This window comes from Pygocentrus nattereri, chromosome 10, assembly GCF_015220715.1.
Source record: "Pygocentrus nattereri isolate fPygNat1 chromosome 10, fPygNat1.pri, whole genome shotgun sequence".
Lineage (NCBI taxonomy): Eukaryota > Metazoa > Chordata > Actinopteri > Characiformes > Serrasalmidae > Pygocentrus > Pygocentrus nattereri.
The window spans coordinates 35,001-58,016 of NC_051220.1; the positions used below are offsets into that span (position 1 = coordinate 35,001).

The 23,016-nt window shown below is 40.1% G+C and overlaps 1 protein-coding gene across 3 annotated transcripts in view; it reads left to right on the top strand.

Moving 5' to 3' along the window:
* Window positions 1-23,016, top strand: part of itsn2b (intersectin 2b) — a 50,418-nt gene that overhangs the window by 9,674 nt on the left and 17,728 nt on the right. For all 3 annotated transcript variants that reach the window (XM_037541927.1, XM_017720311.2, XM_037541928.1), the window contains exons 4-23: window positions 661-724; window positions 1,338-1,504; window positions 3,078-3,269; window positions 5,930-6,026; window positions 8,971-9,113; window positions 11,834-11,897; window positions 11,991-12,128; window positions 12,322-12,425; window positions 13,081-13,343; window positions 13,732-13,881; window positions 14,030-14,170; window positions 15,785-15,872; window positions 16,167-16,306; window positions 17,931-18,067; window positions 19,513-20,369; window positions 20,882-20,997; window positions 21,527-21,681; window positions 21,780-21,876; window positions 21,980-22,176; window positions 22,451-22,500. In XM_037541927.1, coding sequence (XP_037397824.1) covers window positions 661-724; window positions 1,338-1,504; window positions 3,078-3,269; window positions 5,930-6,026; window positions 8,971-9,113; window positions 11,834-11,897; window positions 11,991-12,128; window positions 12,322-12,425; window positions 13,081-13,343; window positions 13,732-13,881; window positions 14,030-14,170; window positions 15,785-15,872; window positions 16,167-16,306; window positions 17,931-18,067; window positions 19,513-20,369; window positions 20,882-20,997; window positions 21,527-21,681; window positions 21,780-21,876; window positions 21,980-22,176; window positions 22,451-22,500 — 3,360 coding nt within the window. The remainder of the gene's footprint in view (window positions 1-660; window positions 725-1,337; window positions 1,505-3,077; window positions 3,270-5,929; window positions 6,027-8,970; window positions 9,114-11,833; window positions 11,898-11,990; window positions 12,129-12,321; window positions 12,426-13,080; window positions 13,344-13,731; window positions 13,882-14,029; window positions 14,171-15,784; window positions 15,873-16,166; window positions 16,307-17,930; window positions 18,068-19,512; window positions 20,370-20,881; window positions 20,998-21,526; window positions 21,682-21,779; window positions 21,877-21,979; window positions 22,177-22,450; window positions 22,501-23,016) is intronic.

The window sequence follows — 23,016 nt, forward strand, 5'->3', positions numbered from 1 at the left end:
GTTCTCCTATTTAAATGTTTAATATTTTTATTTAACCTCTATTCTTAGTGCTGGTGTCTCAGAGCAAAGGTGAAAGTTTGTCATTGTCTTGAGAAAAAAGATTAACATGAGTGTTTATTGTGAGGGCTTCCTGGTTTGAAGTGTGGCAGCTCTGGATTTGTGTATGTCTGTGTGTGTGTGTGTGTGTGTGTGTGTGTGTGTGTGTGTGTGTGTGTGTGTGTGTGTGTGTGTGTGTGTGTGTGTCTGTTTCTATGTGTCTGTGAGTGTGTGTGTGTGTGTGTGTGTGTCTGTCTGTGAGTGTGTGTGTGTGTGTGTGTGTGTCTGTCTGTGTGTGTGTGTCTGTCTGTGTGTGTGTGTCTATTTCTGTGTGTGTGTCTGTGTGTGTGTGTGTGTCTGTTTCTATGTGTCTGTGAGTGTGTGTGTGTGTGTGTGTGTGTCTGTCTGTGTGTGTGTGTGTGTGTGACTAAATTGGGGCTAGGTATATTGTACACTAAACCCCCACCCAACATTTTATTTTTAATAAAAATGATTATACCTGTATCAGAGTTCCTCTGAAAACCCACCACTTTATAAAAGATTGTGAGTCACAATGAAAGTGATGTATATCACATGTCTTCATATATCATACATATTCATATTCCCTTTCTGTCTTCTGTGCAGGGGAGCAGGCGCGGAAGTTCTTCCTGCAGTCAGGCCTTCCTGCATCTGTGCTGGCTGAAATTTGGTGAGTACTAAAATTTACAAACTAAACAAAATGAAACATTAAGCCAATGATTAGAGCTTTATTATAAGAGCAGTGCTGCACATCAGTGACTGTGCTTGCAGTTCTAGTAGAAGTAGCTATTAATAATTCATTGTTTTTTCGCTCAGTAGTGACGTTCAGCAAATCCAGTCAAAGGCACAATATTTTAATTAAGATTTACTGCTTCTGTCATTATCTCTGACATATACTACTGACAGATACTGACAGTAATGATAGTGAATTTGAAGTAAATTAGTTTCTGCTTGTAACATAAGCAAACAAACCATAACGCTGCCAGTCTGCTGACATTTAGAGTTGACCTCTAAACTTTACGGTGTCATGTTACATAATCACAGACGTGTTCTAACAGGAAGTTTGGTGGTGTTTTTTCTTAACTGAATTTTATTGTTTCTTATTCACATCCAGAGTCAGATGTTATATTTAGATAATGTTTCAAATGGTCATAACACGTAATGTACTCATTTTTTGATATGAGATGTTCTTATTTGTTAAAGTCAGTGTCAGAGTTTTTGCAGTGTCCTCTGAACTTCGGGTCAGGGTGGTTCTCATTGCTGTACGTGTTTGTCTACTCCAGGTCTTTGGCTGACATGAACAAGGACGGTAAAATGGACCGTCTGGAGTTCTCCATTGCAATGAAACTGATCAAGATGAAGCTGCAAGGTCAGAATCTGCCTACGGCTCTGCCTATTATCATGAAGCAGCCACCGGTGCATGCTCCCAGTATGCCAGTAGCACCACTTGGTAAGCTCCCAGTTACCTACAAACAGACATCTGTATTTAGCCATTCAGTCTGAACAGAATACTAACCAGTTCAAAAGTCCTACCTTTTGTCCTAAGGTAGAACCTTAAATTAATATAGAACGCTCACCTTACGTGAAATGTAAAAAAAAAGGTTCTTTGTGGGATAATAGAGAAGAACCAGTGCTGTGGATGGTCCTAAAGAGACCTTTTTTTTTTTTTTTTTAAATGAAAAAATAAGTTCGGAGAGCCATCTTAAAATTTAAAGAACCTCTGCATAATCCGAATGATCTAGGAAGGACCTTTGAATTGGTATTCAACCTTTACATGCTATAGAAGATCCACTTTGTGGTTGGTTCTTTAGAGAACTGTGTTTGTAAATGAGATCTGTGAGTTTGAAGATTTTTTTTTTTTTTTTTAATAATTGACAGAAACTCTGCATGGTGTAAAAGTTCTAGACAGACCCTCTAAAATGTCGTGCAGCCTTTATTTACTAATCTCTCTTTCAGACGTGGTTGTTTAGGGATCCAACTGTGGATCTTCTAAGACATCATTCAAAGAACTTTTGTGGCATTGTATTTATTTTCAAAGAGTGTAGTTGTGCAATTTAAATTTAGTTATGGTGTCTGATATCACAGCTAGGATGTGATCCATATATCGAAATGGCACTGTTAGGAAGGGTTAGGAAGTTAACCCTTTCAGGCACCAACACATTTTTGTCCTTGCTGTATAAGAGTGGATCTGTAGATGCTGGAAACTGATCTTCATTTCCTAATCATTATGACCAGCTGTTTTCTTTGGTTTTGTCTGTTTGAGGCCGTTTTTACTAAAGTGTGTTTAAAGTAGACTCTAAGCATATGGACCGTGTATCTACACTTATTGTCTATTTATCATGTCCACTTACTAGAGTGAGTGGACATGACATTACTTTTACCAATAATTCTATCAGTTATCATCAGTTGGTAATTAATCAATAACTAGCCAGCCCAAGGATCAAGGATGTGACTCATAAATATCAGTCATAAAACTGTATGTTCTGGTTCTGAAATCTCATAGATTTTGTCACTCTCTAATATGTGATATATGCTCACTTATGAGCATAAACATCTACTAAATTTTGTATTAATGCTCCAAGAAATGAGGGGATTGTCAGGGGCCTAAAAAAATCAAGCAGAAAAAAGAGGGACTGCAATCTTTAATTGTAGAACAACAAAATGCACCTATATGGTAAATGGTCTTGATAATATGGACAACGTAAATGTAAATACTAGGGTAATAGTGGCCAGTGAGTGTATGTCATGGCTCTAGATGGTCCTAGAAGAGTGACACCCTAATCTCATGGGATTATTTCACTTGCAGATGTTGACTAAATATTAATCATGTGGCATGGCATAATTTTCAGCATGCCAGCTAGGTGAAGTAGACTATCCCTTTTATTATGGTCTAACATGTAGAAAGTTAGAGAGCATTTCAAATGACCTTTTAGTCAGACAGGTTTTTAGTAAAGTAGATTTTTTGAATATTGTTTATCTTCTATATGTCTGCATTAACCATTAACAAGTACTTCTTTCTTCAGGGATTGGATCCATGTCAAATATACCCATGATGCCCACCATGCCTGTTCTTGCACCTCTCAACTCATTAAGCCCTGTCCAGGGCATGACCCCCTTGATGCCCACTGGACTGCCCATGCCAATAATGCCCACAATTAATACTCCTGCTCTACCCAACGGGCCTGTGGGTATCTTGCAGCCCATTCCTGGAAACAGTAAGTTTTCAACGATTTGATCCTCCAAAACACGAGTAGTCACACCTCATTTAACTCTTTAGCAGGTGACATTCAGGATGCATGTTTTAAATTCAGTATTGATTTATACAATGTGCACAATTATTAGGCAAGTGAGTATTTTGACCATATTATCATTTTTAGGCATATTTTCTAACTCCAAGCTGGATAAACTTGATTGCTTAATGGATTTAGGCATAGCAGGTGATGTGTATCTGTGTAATGTAAGGGAGGGTGTGGCCTAAGGAGGTCAACACTCTATATCAAGGTGTGCTTAATTATTAGGCAGCTTTTTTCTTCAGGCAAAATGGGCCAAAAAAGAGACTGAACTGACTGTGAAAAGTTTAAAAAATACCAAAAGTCTCTCAGACGGATGCAGAACTCTTGAAATTGCTAAGATATTGGGGCGAGATCACAGAACCATCAAACGTTTTGTTGCAAATAGTCAACAGGGTCGCAAGAAACGTGCTGAGAAAAAAAGACGCAAATTAACTGCCAAGGATTTGAGAAGAATCAAGCGTGAAGCTACCAGGAACCCATTATCTTCCAGTTCTGTCATATTCCAGAACTGCAGCCTAGCTGGAGCACCAAGAAGTACAAGATGTTCAGCGCTCAGAGACGCGGCCAAGGTAAGGAAGGCCATGACCACCACTGAACAAGACACATAAGCTGAAGTGTCTAGACTGGTCCAAGAAGAATCTGAAGACAGATGTTTCAGAGGTTTTATGGACTGATGAAATGAGTGACTCTTGACGGACCAGATGGACGGGCCCGTGGCTGGATCAGTAACGGGACAGAGCTCTACTTCGAGCCAGACGCCAGCAAGGTGGAGGTGGGGTACCGGTATGGGCTGGTATTATTAAAGATGAGCTGGTTGGACCTTTTCAGGTTGAAGATGGGCTCAAAATCAACTCCCAAGCCGACTGCCAGTTTTTAGAAGACACTTTCTTTAAGCAGTGGTCCAGGAAGAATCTGCATCTTTCAAAAAGACGATGATTTTTATGCAGGAAGATGCTCCATTACATGCATCCAGGTACTCCTCTGCATGGCTCGCCAGTAAAGGCATTAAAGATGAGAAACTTATGAGGTGGCCTCCTTCCTCACCTGACCTGAACCCAACTGAGAACCTGTGGGCAGTTCTTAAACAGGAGATTTACAGTGAAGGGAAACAGGACACCTCTCTGAACAGGGTCTGGGAGGCTGCGGCCGCTGCTGCACAAAAAGTTGATCGTCAACAGAACAAGAAACTGACCGACTCCATGAATGGAGAGCTTATCACTGTTATTGAAGAGAAGGGTGCCTGTATTGGTCGCTAAGCTTTGAGTTGTTTATAATTCTCACTTGAACAGATGAAAATAAAGTGAGATGGGAAAATGTTTTTCATTTACCTGCGTAATAATTCTGCACCATCATAGTTTCCCAATAAACGTGCACATGTAGAAATTCTTCACATCAAGAAAGCCAAAACTTCACTTTCACTTTCTTAAACATTCATGTTTGAGGTTTATTAACATTTTAGATTAACTGAGAGCGCTGTAGCTGGTCATTACTAAAAATAATCCTCAAAAATAAGACTTGCCTAATAATTGTGCACACAGTGTATATTAACTAAATTTTTTAGAAGTAAAAACTTTTTTTTTCTAAAGCTTCAAAATGTCTTGTTCACTCTCCACTCCATAGAGTCCATATATGGAAACTAAGCTGCTAAATGAGCTTATTTACATAAATGCCCACCTGTTCAGCCCATAAACGTTTTCCCATTCACTCTGAAGTTGTAAAAGTGTTTCAGCCCAAGAGATCCCTTACATTTCAGTCTAAAAACCATGAATTATCACTGGTTAGGGTAACACAAACATTAGAATGGGGCATTGATGGGGCAGTCGTGGGCTGGAGGTTAGGGAACCGGTTCGAGCCCCTCAGCTGACAGTCCATGACTAAAGTGCCCTTGAACAAGACACGTAACCCCCACCGCTCTGTGCAAGTGTGCTCACTGCCCCCTAGTGTGTGTGTTCACTAGCGTGCATGTCTGTGGGTGTTTCACTGCATGGATGGGTTAAATGCAGAGATCTAATTTCACACTGTGAAATTAGAAAACACAGAAAAACAGTGACAAATGGATGTAAATTCAAAAGAAGTGGGTTTCGGGTTATGGATATGTAGGATATGCTCCCTTTTTAAGGTCTGTGTTGAAACTGTTACAACTCTTCTTAATCCTTTGCTGTTTAGACCTCAGCTAACACTTGAATTTAGATTTTTCTCAAACAATAGTTCAGTTAAAGGCAGCGCAATTTTTCAGTTTACTGAAGACCTTTTGTTATCTGAAGGCATGATTTGCGCTACTTGGTTTGAGATGAAAAGTTGACATGTTTGCATAATAGTATTAATAATATTACTAATACAAAATTGAAAAAAATTAAGTCTTCTTTCATGTAAAATTCATGGCCAAGGGCTCATATTCAGCCTGCGCTGCCTCTGGTCTCTCCTAGTCGCTACTGAATCAGCATTTTCTGCTTTTATCATTTCTTGCACTGCTGAACTGGGTTTTACTGATAGTTATTGTACTTAGGAAAACTAATATGTTGAACATGATGTACTGAAATTATTTTTCTTTGAAATTATCTTTCATGTTTGTGTGTCTGTAGCTCTTCCACTGAACAGCTCCTTTACTTCCTCTCCTTTGGGTTCTTCTTCCACTCTTATGAACATATCATCACCTCTTCTGGACCTGGGTTCAAGCAGGTGAGAACTTGGGGTCATTTTTGTCTGTTATGCAAGAAAAGGCACTGTTTCCTCCAGGATTATTTCAATAGCACTGGAAGGCAGTGGCTGGTTCCCACGGTGTACCTCAGGAGACAAACAACTGATCAGATTTTGTAAATTCTACAATTCTACGTTTGCCCACATATGCGCTCAGTGCCCAGACTGTACAGGGTGCGCTGAGGTGCTGCTGTTTTTGGGAGGAGGACAAAAGCAAATAATTCAGTCAGATGGCATGCAAAGGCAGGGTTAGGCTTCAATAAAACTGCATACATGATGGGTTTACTCAACTCTTCTATGTCACCAACCCTTTTTACTGTAGCCAGCACCAATAATAAAGCTGCTTTTAGAGAGTAACTTCAGGCCCACTTGATCTTAAGGCTCAAAGGGAGGGCGAGACAGCTTCATGGAGCAGCCAGGGGTTTAGACATAGGATGGATTATGTGTACGTGTTGGCTCACCGTCGTATCAAAGTTACATATAGCATAGATACAGCATTACAAACTTCACCCACAACAATTCCACCCCTCACTGATCCCCAGCAGTTTTTACAGGGAGAAAGAAGAAGTAAATTACAAAAAAAAGGAGAGTAAACTATAAACTACACTATACAAGTAAACAAGTCCCAGAAAGCAATAGATAAAATCCAAAACTGTTATCTAATAGAGGATGTCAGATAACACACAGATAGGATGTTCTTGATTTTAAATATACAAAAAATCTCCCCAGTATGCCACAGACAGATTGTTTTATTTTTTTTTTTTTTTCTTTAAATTAAATAGCATTTTCCCTGGAGGGATGTAGGAGACTTTTTTTTTTATCCATGTAGAAAAGCTAGGGCATTCAGACGATTTCCACTTAATAGCAGTACATTTTTTGGCAGCAGGAAGTGTTACATTAATGCATCTTTATGTTCTTGCAACACGGATTAATCTCCTAGTAAGTAAGTCTTGGTCCAGGTATAGGTAAATGGTAGAGAAGGCTCTGCTTGCCCATCCAGGAGCTCTTGCAAAAATGACAGGATTGTGATAGAGCACTGAAATGCCGATGCACCTGATGCATCATACCACTCTTGATGTGCCATCATACAGGGTTGCTGTGCATGTCCAACTCTACAGGGCATCCTGCTCGAGTAGAGAGCACTAAAAAGGACATTGTGCATTTTTGCTGGATGCAGACAAATCCGAAAAAGTGTCCATAGCCAAGTCATTACCTTGTTGTGGAGGTTCCATAATGCCGACTGCACCGGACAGTAAATCTACACCCAATCTACACCCTGCCAAGAGTTCTAAGCCGTTTCTGTGTATGGATGTGTCGGTCCCAGACCCTGTTGGTCATTCTGCCTTTGTGAGTGGCACCCCAGCCCACTAGGAGACAGGTAGTGAATACTTTTCTGGATAACACAGCACCCATTGGTACACCTGTCTCAGGACAGTGGGCCATTTCCAGGGATATAGAGCAGCTGTTCTGTGTGACGTGGCCCTGGCCATAATGTGATTAATCCATTTGGAGGGAAGCAGCCCACCATTAGAAATCGCGCGTGTACAAACAGCCCATCAGGACATCCATCAGTGTTGATGCCATCAGACCCAGGAGTCTACATTGTACAAGCACAGTGGATATTTTGTTATAGATTTTCTACAACATTGTTCTTCTGTTTGACTGTTTCTTATTACCTTGCTGCTTCATGTGAGCGGGCAGCTATCCAAGCATTTCCGTGCTAGTTGTACCATGTATGACTGTGTATGTCACAAATAAAACTTTGAATCTTTGAGTGAAAGACAAAGGTGATATTTTACTGCCGACCCCCTGCAGAAGAGAGAGGCAACAGAGCCTTCCTTTTTCCGTCTAGGACGAACCCCATGAAAGAGATATTTTGGGGCCAGGCTCACTTTTCTCCCAGTCAGATGCTCTATGAGCATTCCGGTCTGCTGCTGTTGTGACTGAACTGCTGGGAGCCAGTTGTCTAAGTATCCAGACGTATCCCTGCTGTGCAATTGCTGCTTCCATGCATTTCACAAACACCCATGGACTTGTTGAGCGGTCGAACTGGAGGACCAAATAATTGTCGGCAACACCTTGAAATATGAATCTGAAAAGTTTTCTGTGAGGAGGAAAGATCTGGATGTGAAACTACGCGTCTTTCAGGTCACTTGATGTGAATTAATTGCCTGGATGCCCAAAACGTAATAGAGCTGCACTTGAACTTGTACTGTCTTATGTGTCTGTTCAGAGGGCACAGGTCTAGAAGCCCCTCTCCTTTTTAGTGGTCCACCAGTTCTTGCATGATTATTCAGTTTTAATTTTTATGTTTTGAACTTTTTTGCTTTTGAAACTTTTTACTTACTTACTTTTAATTTTATCCTTCTTTATGGAAGTGGACCTGATCTCCTCAGAAATAAAAGTGTGCTGTTTAGCTGGAAATTAAATAAATGAAGGGTGGTCTCTAACTTTTGCAGACTGTATACATATCTGCCAAATGTATGAATATAAATATGAATATTGTGGTACTGTGAGGTCAGTAATAATTCTCTGTGGTGTTGTTTTTGTATTGTCTTGTTTTTCATTAGCTCTCTTTAAAACAAATGTTCATGTTTTATGACAAGTAATGTTCATGGTACCAGTTAGCTTTGAGTACATTTTCTATTTTTATTTTTATGATGGTGTTTTGTGCTCATCTGTTCAGCCTGTATTGCTGTGATAAAGGTTACGATTCTTGTAGGGATCCCCAGTTACAAAACTGATTTGAGCAGATACAGAAAAAAACGTGGCTTGCCAGTATAGCCAACTGATATGCTAGTTTGTCTCTACGATAGACCAGGCCAGCAATATAGTGGTAGTTTAAGTGAATACACTTATAATTTTGGCATAATTTCAAATGACAGAAATGCTGAGTTTTATAGGTTCTGTCTTTTTTTTTCCCCAGTTCCAGCTCCTCTTCCACTACATCTTTAGTCAGCAGCTCTCCTATGGCTGGCCCCTCAGACTGGGCTGTGCCACATTCATCACGCCTCAAATATAGGCAGCAGTTCAACAGTCTGGATAAGCAGATGACTGGCTATCTTACAGGTCTGTAATACATGTGCAACAGATGTATCATCTATTCAGTGTCATTGTACTGAAGTATCAGTTTCAGCAATTTAGTTTAAACCTGACCTGTCTCAACCCAATTAAAGCATGTTTCTAAATTTTGGAGTGCCATTTTAGCCGCCCCAGGTAAGCTGCTGTTTTTCCAAGTGACAATGTGGTGCACAGCGTCTTTGTGACAAAATACGTATCATGTGTTTTAAAAATGTTTTTAAGTATGATGTTTATGCCACAACCAGACCACAGATCCATAGGAGGTAACTTGGTGCTTGAATTTTAGCCCAAGAAAGATTAGTCAGTTTAAAGGCTAAAAATTAAACAGACACATTCTAAATTTGTTTTTAATTCAGCTGATGTGCAGTGTAGCTAGACTGTATTTCACTTCAAAACTTTTAGCTGGAAAACAGTGTTTGTGAATAGTATACTAAACCTGATAAATTCACTAAATGACAAAGTTTATATTTATATATATATATATATATATATATATATATATATATATATATATATATATATATATATATATATATATAAACATACATTATGTATAGTGTTATATATAATACAAGCTTCTCCTCTGCTTTGTGTTGGCCTTTATCTGGCTGCAGTGATTATTCTAGCCTTGTATCTTTGAACTGAGTAGATAAAATCTCTCAACAAATTATACGAGGCGGTCTGTTCACTTACCTCTAGATTGGATTTGGTAGCATCTGCGGTGTTATATTGCATTTCAAAAATGCCAGAGCTCTACACTAATCAACTGAAGTGATATTGGTTTGATAAAGAAAATATTCTATGACAAAAATACTTCTATAATGGGTCTCTGTGATATCTGTAAATCGTTTAAAGTCTATCTTGTGTGGATAAAAGACTGTTTTGACCTCTGTTGGTCAGACTGCAAGTCTGAACATTAAAACCAAGGAGCGTTCTAGGAAAATGAGAGAAATAGCAAAACTCACCATTAGATGAAGAAGGGGACATGTGAACGAAGCCACAGAGAGGCCACCCGTCACTCAACAATATCAAGACCTTCGCATACGACTAGCCTGTAGGGAAGGGTGGCTGGAAAGAAGCCGTTATTGAAGAAAAACATAGCATGTCATCACAGCTTGTCAAGAGTTTGCCAGAAAGCAACAGAGGGTGACTCAGCAAAATTGTGGGTTGAGGTTTTGTGGTCAGATGTGACAAAAATTGAGCTTTGTGGTCAAAATTGCAGTGTGTGGCTCAAACCTATTTCTGCTCATTCCTCAACAAACACCATCCAAACAGTGAGATAGGGGGTGGCAGCATCATGTTGGGGGTGCTTTTTCTCTGCTGGGCATCTTGTTAAAATATCAGAAAAATCTGTCAGGAACAAAGCAAAATTCATTCCTACACAGTGGGCAACGCTGGTTTTCAGAAAAACCTGGTTTTCAGTCCATTGGTTTTCCAAAAAGTAGTTGCTGTATAAATAACATTAGTAATACTCATTAGTAATACTCATTAGTAATACTGCTCAGAAAGTTTGATACTTTTGCAAGGCACTGTATAAGAGAGCATCACATCAGAGAGGAGCAAATCCTAACTTTAGTGTCATGAGTTTTCCAGTGTTAGAAAAATCAGACTCATCCCTTGTGTGGTTGTTATTAACACTGCCATGAGAACAAATATTTAAAATGTTACGTACATAAATCCTCTTTTTACATTAGAGAAATTGTGTGGCACAAGGTTTCTAAAGAAGGAAGAGATTCATACGTGGCTTAGACTTCACTTCCACACAGCAGCTGAATGATCTCACTGTCTTGCATACTTCAGCTAGTGAGACAAGAATAAGGCGTGTTCATTAAGTTAGCAACATACAGCACCTTGTAGGAGTTCAGCTAGACCGGTTTCAGATCCATCTCCAGATATTTTTACAAAATAGATTTATTCATGTTTGTTCCTGTTACATATGATCCGTTAAAATTTGAGCTCTCAGATTATTTAAATGTTTTAATAATGTGAGGACTCAAAGCAGGTACTGGCTTTGTTGCGTTTGGAATACAAGTCAGTTTCAGTCAAACCAGTTTTGTTGGTGCATCAAAAGAATCTGCTTGTCATAACCTTCCAAGCCATGATTCAAGATACAGTCCTAGCTGTAGTTTGAACAGTGCTAGATGTCATGCACGAGTAAAATGGATTCTTTTGTAAGCTGTTAAATTCCAGTTGAAGTAACAGTTGAAGTGTAATTCCAAAAATGTTTAAACATAATTTTTATATAAAATATAAATATATTTGAATATATGACTACAACTGTATATGTCTAATCATATGAACTCATCAAAAGTCATTCAGAATGGTTTGAAATACTGAGTTTGTGGAGAAACTCATCAGCTCAAATTTCTTTTCAGTGGTTGTGATGGGAACCCATGATCGCAAGCCTACAATGCAAATATAGCATTTTGTTATCCAGAATGACCATTAAACCTACATGATTGAAATCATTTATGTTTATAACGAGAAAAGTGTGATACATTCCAAAACAATAGTTTTAGTTAGGGACTACTTTGCTTTACGACACTGTGCAGCTCTCCATGAACGTATTTAATAGCTCAGAACCTTAAAATCATAACATTTCTCTGGGAGATATGCACTTCCTGTCACAACTACTGTAATTCACCTTTAAACCCCGTGCAATCTTGGAAAAACCTTGCCTGTAAATATTTTTACCTTTTGCCTTGCAGGCCTTCAAGTGAGAAATGCGATGGCTTCAACTTTACTAACTCAGACGCAGCTAGCTGCCATCTGGTTGGTATCTCTGCCATTCATTCATTCAAGCAAACCTTCAGTGATGAACTCATCATTTATTGTAATTGACTTCATTCTTTGTCTGTTTCCCAGGAACCTGGCAGATGTAGACAGAGACGGTAAACTGAGGGCAGAAGAGTTTATTCTAGCTATGCACCTCGTTGATATGGCCAAGCAAGGACAGCCTCTGCCTCTGTCTCTTCCTCTGGACTTAGTGCCCCCGTCACTCAGGTACTGTTTGATATGGTTGATTAAGATCAGATCATATATATGTGTGAGTGTGTGTGTGTGTGTGTGTGTGTGTGTGTATAAAACTGTGATTGTGTAATTGTGTGTTAATAGTGACATGCTTTAGAAAATGTTGACATACTGTCTTTTCGGCTGACCCTAAACTCAACATTTGTCCGTTAACCTCACTTGTAAGGGGCAAAGTGGGCGAGTCGCTGAATGGAACTGCCAGTCCGTCCATCTACGCAGGCTTGACTGATGAGTTTACTGAGGCCGATCCACCGCAGAAATCCAAGAACTGTAAGGTTCTGCACCACACCCAGCACGTACTCAGCACACACACCTCTGTGACTAAACCCTGTCCTACACTTGGCCCTCCTAGATACACACAAACTTATGTAAGAGTTCTTGCTTGCAGTTTGCCCACAGGCCTCTGATGTTAAATGCCTGACAGTAGCAGTAGAAACCCAACTGTATCCACTGTAAAGGGTTAGAATAGCAGATAAGAATTTCATTAATTAATAAAAATAAATGCCAAAAAACAAAATTTTAAATAACTAAAAAATCTGTTTAATTTTGCAAGTTAGTCTTTTTTATTTATTTATTTATTTATTTATTTATTTTACTTACTTGATCAAAATGTTCCAACTTACCCCATAACAAAACCTAAGTTCAGTTTGATTGATATTAGTTGGAATGCACAACAAAAATATATATATAATTAAATAACAGTTGATTACAATAGAAATGTGTTTTTGCAAATGAACTTTTTTTTGGTAAGAATACAGGTCAGAAAGATCGCTGCTGTTTTGTTCACATTTTTCATGCTTTTGTGTTTTGCAGTTTGTACACGGTCACCATACAAACAGCTCATTTTAAATGTTTGTGAGTCTCTGCAGGTGCTCTGCTTTCTCTTTCATGTATTTGTGTATGTGTGTGTTCTCTGTGTGTGCAGTGAGCTTTGAAGACAAGTTTAAGCGAAACCTGGAGCTGGGGAACGCAGAGCTGGAGAAGCGGCGACAGGCTTTACTGGAGCAGCAGCGGCGAGAGGAGGAGAGAAGAGCACAGAAAGCCCGTGAAGAACAAGAGAGGAGAGAGAGAGAGGTACGTGAGCTGGAGCTGAGGAGGAAGAGAGAGGAAGAGCAGCGGCTGGAGCGACAGAGGGAGCTGGAGAGGCAGAGAGAAGAGGAGAGACTCAAAGAGCTGGAGAGGAAAGAGGTGAGCGCCCAGATTAGCCTCTGTCTGTTTGTGCTGAGCTAACAGCGTTAGACGGCCGAGTCGTTGTTGCGACTGTTGCAGTGAAAATATCTTTAAGTTTGTTGGTGTCACTGCAAAAGTATTATCTTGGCAATTTATGTAGAAAAAACATTCTTACATGTAGTCACTTTGCTGTCCAAAGAAAACTTGTATTTACATTTTTTCCCAGGTTTTTACTTTTCTACATCATGTGAGCCCAACCGCTGCTCATAGTAGTTGATTGTTAAATTGCATAAACCTACATGACTTTACAGTGCAAACAATAAACCTGTTCTCATAGATGTAAGTTGCTGTAAAAACTAGAAAGGAGTTTTGTGTCAGTAGATTAATATTTTAAATGTGAATCCAGGCAGCTAAAAAGGAGCTGGAGCGCCAGCAGCAACTGGAGTGGGAGAGGAGGAAAAAGCAAGAGCTCCAGAGCCAGAAAAGCCAGGAACAGGAGGACATCATCCGCCTCAAGGCCAAGAAGAGGAGTCTAGAGATGGAGCTTGAAGCTGTGGTGAGCCTACAGAGACCCTTCGTCTGTTTCCTTTTGTTCCGTTTGCATACTGTAGGGTTAATGCAAATTAACAAAAACAAATGAAAATATTGGATTGTTTAACTCGCTTCTTGACAAGAACAGTCATTAACGTCTTTCTCTCTTTTAGGGCAACAAGTACAAACAAATCTCTGACAAACTCAGGGATGCCCAGGCCAAAAAAAAAGTCAAGAAAATTGAACTGGATGGGATTAACCAGAAGAGAGACAGCTGCATCATAGAAGTCAACTCCTTACAGCAGCAGTTTGAGGTTTGATCATATTATCTCTGTCATCAGGGGCTAGTTTTCCTAGTCCATATTAAACTTTTGGACATAATCCAGGTGTATTTAGAGGGCAGCATAGGAGTCAAAAATACACACATAGACAATATACATATGTAAATGACCAAATACTCATTTTGTCATGACTCCATAACAGATTCTTATTCATTAAAAAAAATTGAATGATCAGAACATGCATGTGTGAACATATAATTCAGTCTCTGAGATGTAAACAGTTTTTCAGAATGGTCTGATATGTAATGGTTCACTGTAGAGGAACAGACTGACTGAGGTTTCTTTTCAGTGGCGATGATGGAAACCAGGGATCATTTATTTGCTTTCCTGAAATATGCAGATGTAAATCTAAGGGGGGAAAAAATGAGGTACTAACAAATTAAGCTGGTTCCTGTCACCTCCTTGAGAATTGTGAACAGTTCTGATTTTTTCTCTAGAACAAACATTTAAACCACTCTGAATGGCTCTGTTCGCATCTTAAACGTTTAATGATACACAAATGTTGAATTCAGTAAACATTCATGCACTTTAGAGAAACGTGGCCTGAAATGGATGCACTAGTTCTAGTGTAGAATGGCTGCTTCAGGAAGGTGGAAGACTCATGTTGAAATATGAAGCTCATTAACAGTGATAGCCAAACATGACAGTTCTTAAAAACAATTCACTAAACATGCGGCAAAAATCATCTCAGAGCTGGATTTTACTCTCTGTGCATATATATGTAATTTTTTTCCCCTTCTTAAAGGCTCTGAACAGCAGAGCAGAGACACACTGCTCCTAAAGGGTTAAAAGGTGTAGCAGCTTTGGTGGTTATCTAGGGTGATTGGTGGAGGACTGAATCTAGTCCAATACCATGGATACAGTAATTAACTGCTGTTAAATTTTTACTGAAAATCAACGACTTAACTTTCAACACTTCTGATTTAAGGCTCTATTTAGTGCTTAGGGGGATGACTGAATTAGTACAGATGAAATATTGAATATAATTAAGTAGCATTGATAAAGTAATATGTTAAAAAAAATTATATAATTTAAACTAAAACTCCAAAAAGTAGTCTTGTAATGTGTCTTGGCTGCCTATGGGAATAAATCAAAAGGAGAGCCAGATTTCATTTTAAACATGATTGTAACTGCCAAATCACCCCAGCCTGCCAATCACACGCAAACAACCCAGTCATCAGTCAAATTTTAGACAAAGTTATGTGTCATGCACAAGTTAAACGCCGTGATATCAGCATTTTAAAAAGCCAAGTTTCAGAAACTTTCTGTCCTTGAAAAACCTGTTTTCAGTGACCAAAAACTTCTAAATGTACTTTTATTAGTATAAAATGAGTTATATATACCACATTATACGTCATGTTATTTAACACTTTCAGGACTGGAATTTACATTTTCTCCTAATTCTTCACCCTCGTTGCCCCTGAGGCGCAGCAGGAGGCGATCATTAATATAACCGCGGTGTGAACGAAGCCGTGTGGTTGAAACAGAGGAGTTTATTACCTCATTGGCTAATGTTGATGTCGTTTCTGTCATTTTGTCTGTGTCTGCATAACAGAGTTTTGTGTATTATCCACATGTTTTCTGCAGGAGTTGCAGAGAAAGTTGGCACAGTTGGCTCCAGAGCAGCAGAAGCTGAATGAGAAACTTGGAAGTATGAATCTGAACAACATACAAAGTAAGACATTCAAGAGTCCAAGGAAAGAAAATCTTAGTACTTGTGAAAATGAAATTGTTTGTTGGTATATGAGGAAAATGTAACAGGACAGGATACATGGACTATGAGTTCATGATGTGGTGACTGTTAAAAGGGAATTTTGGTAAATGGCATTTTCACCTCATACCACTCTACCTGGCTTTGTTTATATCTTAACGCTGGAATTCCTATTTATAGCACAGTCCTAACAACATATCAGCAGTTTGGCTTATGACTGAAAATAATGTGTTCCTTGTTTATTTGTTTCCTGTCCAGCTTCAACAATGACCACATTGCAAAAGAGTGTTACAGAGAAAGACCTCAACTGTCGAAAGCTGAAAGAACAGCTTGATGTTTTAGAGAAAGAAACAGCAGCAAAACTGTCAGAAATGGATCAGTATAAGAAGGACATACAGGTAAGCATGAGGAACATGGAACATGAGCAGCAGGTACATTTTAAATTACTCCACAGCAAATCAAACTAAGAGGAGCATTTAGAGCAGCCAGTTTCAAACCCTTTAGTGTTTAATGGATGACGAATAGTTTGCAATCAAATGTATTCAATTTTCCAATTATTGTAGATGAAGTCGATCAGCCAGTAGTCCTGATTTTGCTTCTTTCGTTTAGAGCTGAAGCTGTGAGGCTAACATTGTTAAACACCACTCACCTTCATGATTTTTTACTATTATCTGTTTTTTTTGATGTATTTGGTTTGACCTGGCAGAAGAAGAATGATGTCAATGTTTTCTGATTTTTAAAATTACTTCGCTGTCGTTTTACAGTTTGAATCGGGCCGAACTGAGTTTTTCCCCCGGTACGTCTTTACTATTATAACAAAATGTTAAACATTTAAGCCTTTGTTGACAGAATAGATTCAGGTGACTATTGATTTCTAGTGTTTGTCAACAACTTTAGCCTCGCAATTCCTGTTCTAAAGAAGCAAAATCTGGACACCAAAAATGTATTAGCATGTAAAATTGTGTGAATTAGATTTTTTTGCCAAACTGCTCTTTTAAGATGTTGAATACTTGCTAGTTTAGTACTGTAACAATACATTTTATTGAAGTGCCTTTTAATTTTGGCCTTGTTATTTTTGAAAGCATAGATGCTGATGCTAATAAACTGCTTTGCTTTTGTCCCTTTGTCTTTATAACCACCTGTAGAGCTTGTCTGTCTGTCTGTCTGTCTGTCTGTCTACCTGTCTGTTTCTCCCTGGCTTTCGCTGCAGTTTGAGGAAATGGATGACTGTATGCTAAAGGGGCTGCTCTCTTTACTGAGCTGTCTTCATAACCTCTTCTTCCTCCTGAAGGTTGTCTATCTCTCTCTTTCCCTCTCTTTTCCTGGCTTGTCATGATGCTCTTTATTCTGCATGTCTCACTTTTTAAACGTGTCACTGTGGTTTGATTGTACGTTGCTTAAGGGAAGGGTGTCTGAATGTAGGGCCTGGAGACAGAATACAGACAGATTCTGAAATATGTGTTTAAATAATGCTCTGTGTGGTGTTGTACAATGCTGGATACCCCTGACTTAAGGACTCCTGGTGGTCTTGGTGAAAAGTCATTTGGTGTTTAACGTCTTTCTTTTGTTAACAAATCACGGAACCACTTACTTGTCATGTACAGTACTGTGCAAAAGCCCACTGTCCATTATTTAATTTCCAGTGTCAATGGCCGTTAATTGCAAGTTATTAGTTTTTCAGGAATCTTTCTCAGGACATTAAATATAAGCAACCAACGTGCAACCCTGAAATTTGGAAGTGTGGGAAAAAAGACTGAAAGTAGGTCTCCTGTAGAGAATGAAGGCTGTTAATAAATTGTATATTAAATAACATTAATATAATGTTATATACTGTTAAAAATGTTTTTCACAATGCTGGAAAATCTTGAATTTCCATGTGTGTTCTTTTTTGCACAGTTCTGTATGCAGTAAGAATGTTTGTTTTGTTTTTTCCCCCAAAATCATTTTTCACATTACCAAGTCCTGAATGTGTAACTGAAGAACAGTTTTAGAGAGAGAGGTTCAGCTGTTTGTGTCTGGCAGGAACTCCGAGAGAGCCAAAGGAATCAGCAGGCAGCTCTGGAAAAACTGCGTATCATCAAAGACGACAAACTTCGAGAGCTCAAGAACCGTAAACAGGAGGAACTGGAGAGGAGGAAGAGGGAGGAGGAAGAGCAGCGGTGAGTGACGGTCACACACCTGCAGTCATGCGAAAAGTTGGGCAGTGTCCCCTTTTTTAACAGCCTTAAACTCTCTCCAAATATAACAGCAGTTCACGGTGTTACAGGTTGGTTGCGAATGACCTAAAAGCATCTGAGTTTTTATTTTGCTGTCCCGGTTTGTTTTTTTTTCAAATAGGTGAACAAAATGAACTTTAACCTGCAGGAAGAGCTGGTCAACAGGACCTTAACTAGCACGGTAACCGCTCTGTCCACTGCAGAGCATGTTCGACTCTGGCTAACTAAAGTACCAACAGAGGGTTAGAAGATATTGATTAAAACTGAGGGAGTGAAATTGAGCGACTGGCACTGAAGGGACAAAAATTCAAAACTAAATCCGGTCTGCTTTTGATTTGTAGCACGATTTGCTAATTTAACGTTAGCTGAGCAAACAGGCTACAGACCCGAACAGTGCCTGACTAACTGGAGCTGAAACCAGTTCGGATGATAAAGAACAGCGTCTCATGCTGGGGCGTGTTTTGGACTGTAGCTTTAGCATGTAGCATGTTTTAGACAAGCGTACCAGCGTCACAGCACAGGCCTGGTTTGACAGGACCCCCGTGTAGAGCAGAGCTCTGTTGGAATGTGTTTCGTGCTGCGTGTGTCGATTTTAGACATGCTAAGCTTTTCCCGAGGTTTTTCCTCCTCCTTTCTGTCAGTGCCACCTATTGGTGGGCTCCCCTACCACCAGTCAGTGATGCCCTCTAAAATACAAATGGGTGAAATGCTTTCATTTGGTGGAATAAGCCTCTGTCAGTGCAGGGAGAGATGGGCTTTTACTGGTAATGACATTTTACACAGTGCAGCTCAGTTTTAATGCAGCTCAGATCCTTTCTTTACTCAATACTATAGATTGATGGACATCAACTCTTGGAGAGAGAGTAGGGTTAGGGTTAGACGGGCGTATTTAGCCTACAAAAAAACATGCTGTCCCACAGAGTTATTTTAGCCACACCTCTGCATTTTGGAGCAGGAAGTGAGGCTGCATCTCTGCCCTTCATGGTCACATGTTGAGCATTTACATCACGTTGTTTTGTAAGTAAAAAAAAAAAAAAAGCCAAAAGTCTGAAAATCAATGTGTAAACTGAGGACTTGTCACTACTAAAACACATATTTCCTGCAATAAAGTATTTTTTGTTTGTTTTAATGAAAATATCAGATGATTTTGTGTGTATAATGGCTGTGTTCACTAGTCATGTACTGTTTTTGAGCGATGCTACCGGAACATCTGGCAAAGTTTCGGAATCATTGTTGTATTGGTAGGGAAAGAATTTGTCTTGAGTCCACATTGGTTAAAAGTCTGAACTGTGTTTTTAACTCTGACCTGGAACCAGTTTGGCTGAATTATCCATGTACTGCTTTGTTGTGGGGAAGCATGGATGCTGATGACTGTTTCTTTTTTGCAGGCGCATCAAGCAGGAGAAGGAGCGCCAGTGGCAAGAGAAGCTGAGACGTGATGAGGAGGAAAGGCAGAGGAAACTACAGGAGGAGCGAGAGGCCAAGCTTCGTGAAGAGGAGGAGAGAGAGAGGCAGGCTCACCTGCAGGCTGCCAAAGAACAGGCAGAGAGGGAGCGCAGGACACGAGAGGAGGAGGAGGAGAGGAGACGGAGGGAGGAGGAGGAGAGGAGACGGAGGGAGGAGGAGGAGAGGAGGCGGAGAGCAGAGGAGGAGGAGAGGAGATTGAGGGAGGAGGAGGAGAGGAGGCGGAGAGCAGAGGAGGAAGAGAGGAGATTGAGGGAGGAGGAGGAGAGGAGGAGAATTGAGGAGGACCGCAAGAGGCGAGAAGAGGAGAGGAAAAAAATAGAGGAGGAGAGGAAGAAGCTGGAAGAGGAGAGGAGAAAGCTGGAGGAGGAGAAACGAAGACAGGAGGAGGAGAGAAAGGAAGAGGAGAGGAGGAGACAAGAAGAAGAGAGGAAGTGGGAGGAGCGGAAGAAAGCAGAGGAGGAGAGGCGAGAGCAGGAAAGGAGGCGGCACCGAGCACAGGAAGCGGCTGTCCGGGACACAGAGGAGCGAAAGAGAAAGGAGGAGGAGAAGAGGAAGCAGGAGGAAGAGAGGAGGAAGCAAGAGGAGGAGGACAGGAAGAGGCGAGAGGAGGAGAAAAGGAAACAAGATGAGGAGCGGAGGAGAAAGCAGCAGCAGGAGGAGGAGGCGGCGGCGGCTGCAAGGCTGAAAGAAGAGCAGCAGAATAAGCAGAATACCAAGCTGAGTAACTCCAAAGCAGACATTGTCGCTGCTCTGCTTCGAGGCCTGGAGGAGAGGAAAGGTGAGGAGACCTAATATGTTTGTTCTGATTAATCAGTCACTTGCATAAAACACACGTTTGTCTGAAACGCCACCCCCTCCATAACCTGGAGAAAGGGAACACCCGTGTACATTAAAATGTAGAATTGTCTGTATCATATACATTTAAAGGGCCACATTACAGAAATTAAAGTTCAACGGAGTATGTAAACATGCTGCTCACGCCATAGTAAATACAGTCACACTGAAGTTATAAGGAGTTTCAGCCTGGACTGCTGCTAAATGAGACTTAATACAGGGCAACCAATCAGAACAGAGATCATTTACAAATGTCATACTTAAAGGCACAGAAACAAAAATAAAATATCTACTGTTTTATTCTAAGGGATAAAGATGTCATGGTCATGTAAATTTAAGAAGCTGAATGTAGGGCCCTTTAGCAACTTGGCTAACCTTTCTTATCATTTGCTTTTAGTCTGACAGACTTTCTATGGATGCCAAAGTGTGTTCTCTTGTGTGTTTTGATGGTTATAGGTAATAGGCTGCCTATTCACAGAAAATCAGCAGCTCTGACCAGATTTAAAGCACTCTACCCCTTTGCAGCGAGGAATGAGGATGAACTCTCCTTTGAAACGGGTGACACAATTGAGGTACCATGAAAAGTCTGTGATTCTGTGTTTACATGCAAAGTGCTAAAGCGTTTATTAAGTGTTTGTGTTGCACCATTATTAATATTGTAATATTGTATTGTAATCAATCAACTTGATACCAACAATCTTTTAATGCGACCGTAACGTAGTAGTGATGCTGTAGAATCACTTTAAGAGAGACATTCACACCAGACATTCACAGAATGTGGCTGAGCTGACACAATTCCGTAAGGAAGAACGGTCCAATGTTCATCTTGAACGTTGCGCAGGTTTGATCTGCCGATACCAGAAACACCTCACTTGAGGTTGTTGCTGTCAGAGGAGGTTTGACGAGTTATTAAATCAAAGGGGTTGTTTACTTTTTCCACCAGCACTGTGAATGTTTAATTGGTGTGCACAATAAAGACATGAATGATTATTTGTTTGTCTTCTATTAATTTTAGCAGATTGTGTTATGACTAGGTTATTAGTCTGCTTTAAAGATGTTTCACACCCTACTGACTATAAAGTCTTCTGCATGTTTCTGTAGGTGGATGAGACCATTGAAAGGGAGGCTGGTTGGCTCTATGGCAGCCATCAGGGAAAAGTGGGCTGGTTCCCTGAGAGCTATGTGGAAAAGCAGTCAAAGCCTGAGCCCCCTTCCAAACCAGCTCTTAAACCTCAGGCCTCCCTCTCCATCCCTAAGTACAGTCTATGAATCTTCCTGTAGTTGCAGCAAGTAATTGACTTTTCCTCTCAGGTAAAATTTAAATGTTCTTAAAATCTGTATTTGTTATTTACAGCAAGCTCACTGAGGCTTCTCTTCCAAGCGGATTAGGCCAGAACTCTGCCTTCACCCCCACTCATGCCCCGACTACCACCTCCTCTGAGCACAACCAGGTATGTAACCTCAGGGAAGCTGCTTATACAACATAACTTTGTGACCCAAAGTGTCACTACAACTTGTATCACTACAACCCTTTGCTTTCATATTCTGTTCTAGATGGTGGGGAACCTTAAGGTTCTGGCTTTATGTTCTTGGACAGCTAAAACAGATAACCACCTCAACTTCTCCAAGGATGATGTGATCACTGTTCTGGAGCAGCAGGAGAACTGGTGGCTTGGAGAGCTGAATGGAAAGCAGGGCTGGCTCCCCAAAAGCTATGTCACTGTGCTGAGTAGCAGCGACACACCAACAGAGTAAAGTTTTTCTCTACTTCTCCTAAAGAGCTGATTAGGATCTAACTCTTGCTTGTAGTAGGACCAAAAGGAATGGAGCTCAGGTGATAGGACTTAGTCAGTTAAGGCATTTTAAAACACCAATTACACATTTTATTGCTTATATTACTTACTCGATGAACCATGATGTAATTGAGCAGCAAATATTTTTGCACTGTACCATGAGCTTGAACTTGTCAGAACTCTTGAAATGTGGTTGCTTGTTAACAGTCTTCTGCTTTTTATTTGCCTTTAGTTCCACTGAAGGACTTGACTCATCTGCAGCAGACGGCTCTTCTCTTGAGGGTAAAAAGCAAAGACGGTCACAAATAGACCATTTTTCTTGTCTTTCTCAGACAGCTAAATAGTTGAATGTTCGACTGAGACAGGTGTCAGCATTGAAAGATGGTTACAGTGGGTGCCTCACCTGCGCTACTGGACACTGATTATATTTTTCGTTTTTTTTTTTTTTTTTCCTCCTCCAAACAAGCTTTGTCCACACAGCAGCAGGACATCTTGTACAAATGCAAAGATAAAATCATCCTCCATGTGGGAATACATTTCTGTCTGATCTCTGAGAGAATAATCTTTGGATATCTGTGTTGTCCTTGAGCCTGTTATATTTACAGTGAGGGAAACAAGTATTCAGACACCTTAGTTTTTGTTAATAATATTTCCTGAGCTTAATGTACTTCCAGCACATATATCCACTGCAAAATCTGTCTGTTGACTTTGTTACTGCCTAATATGATAGTGAACCTGCATGTGCTGCCAAAATCATTCTGACCCTCCAAGGCACGGACTCTGCAAGACCTCTGAAGA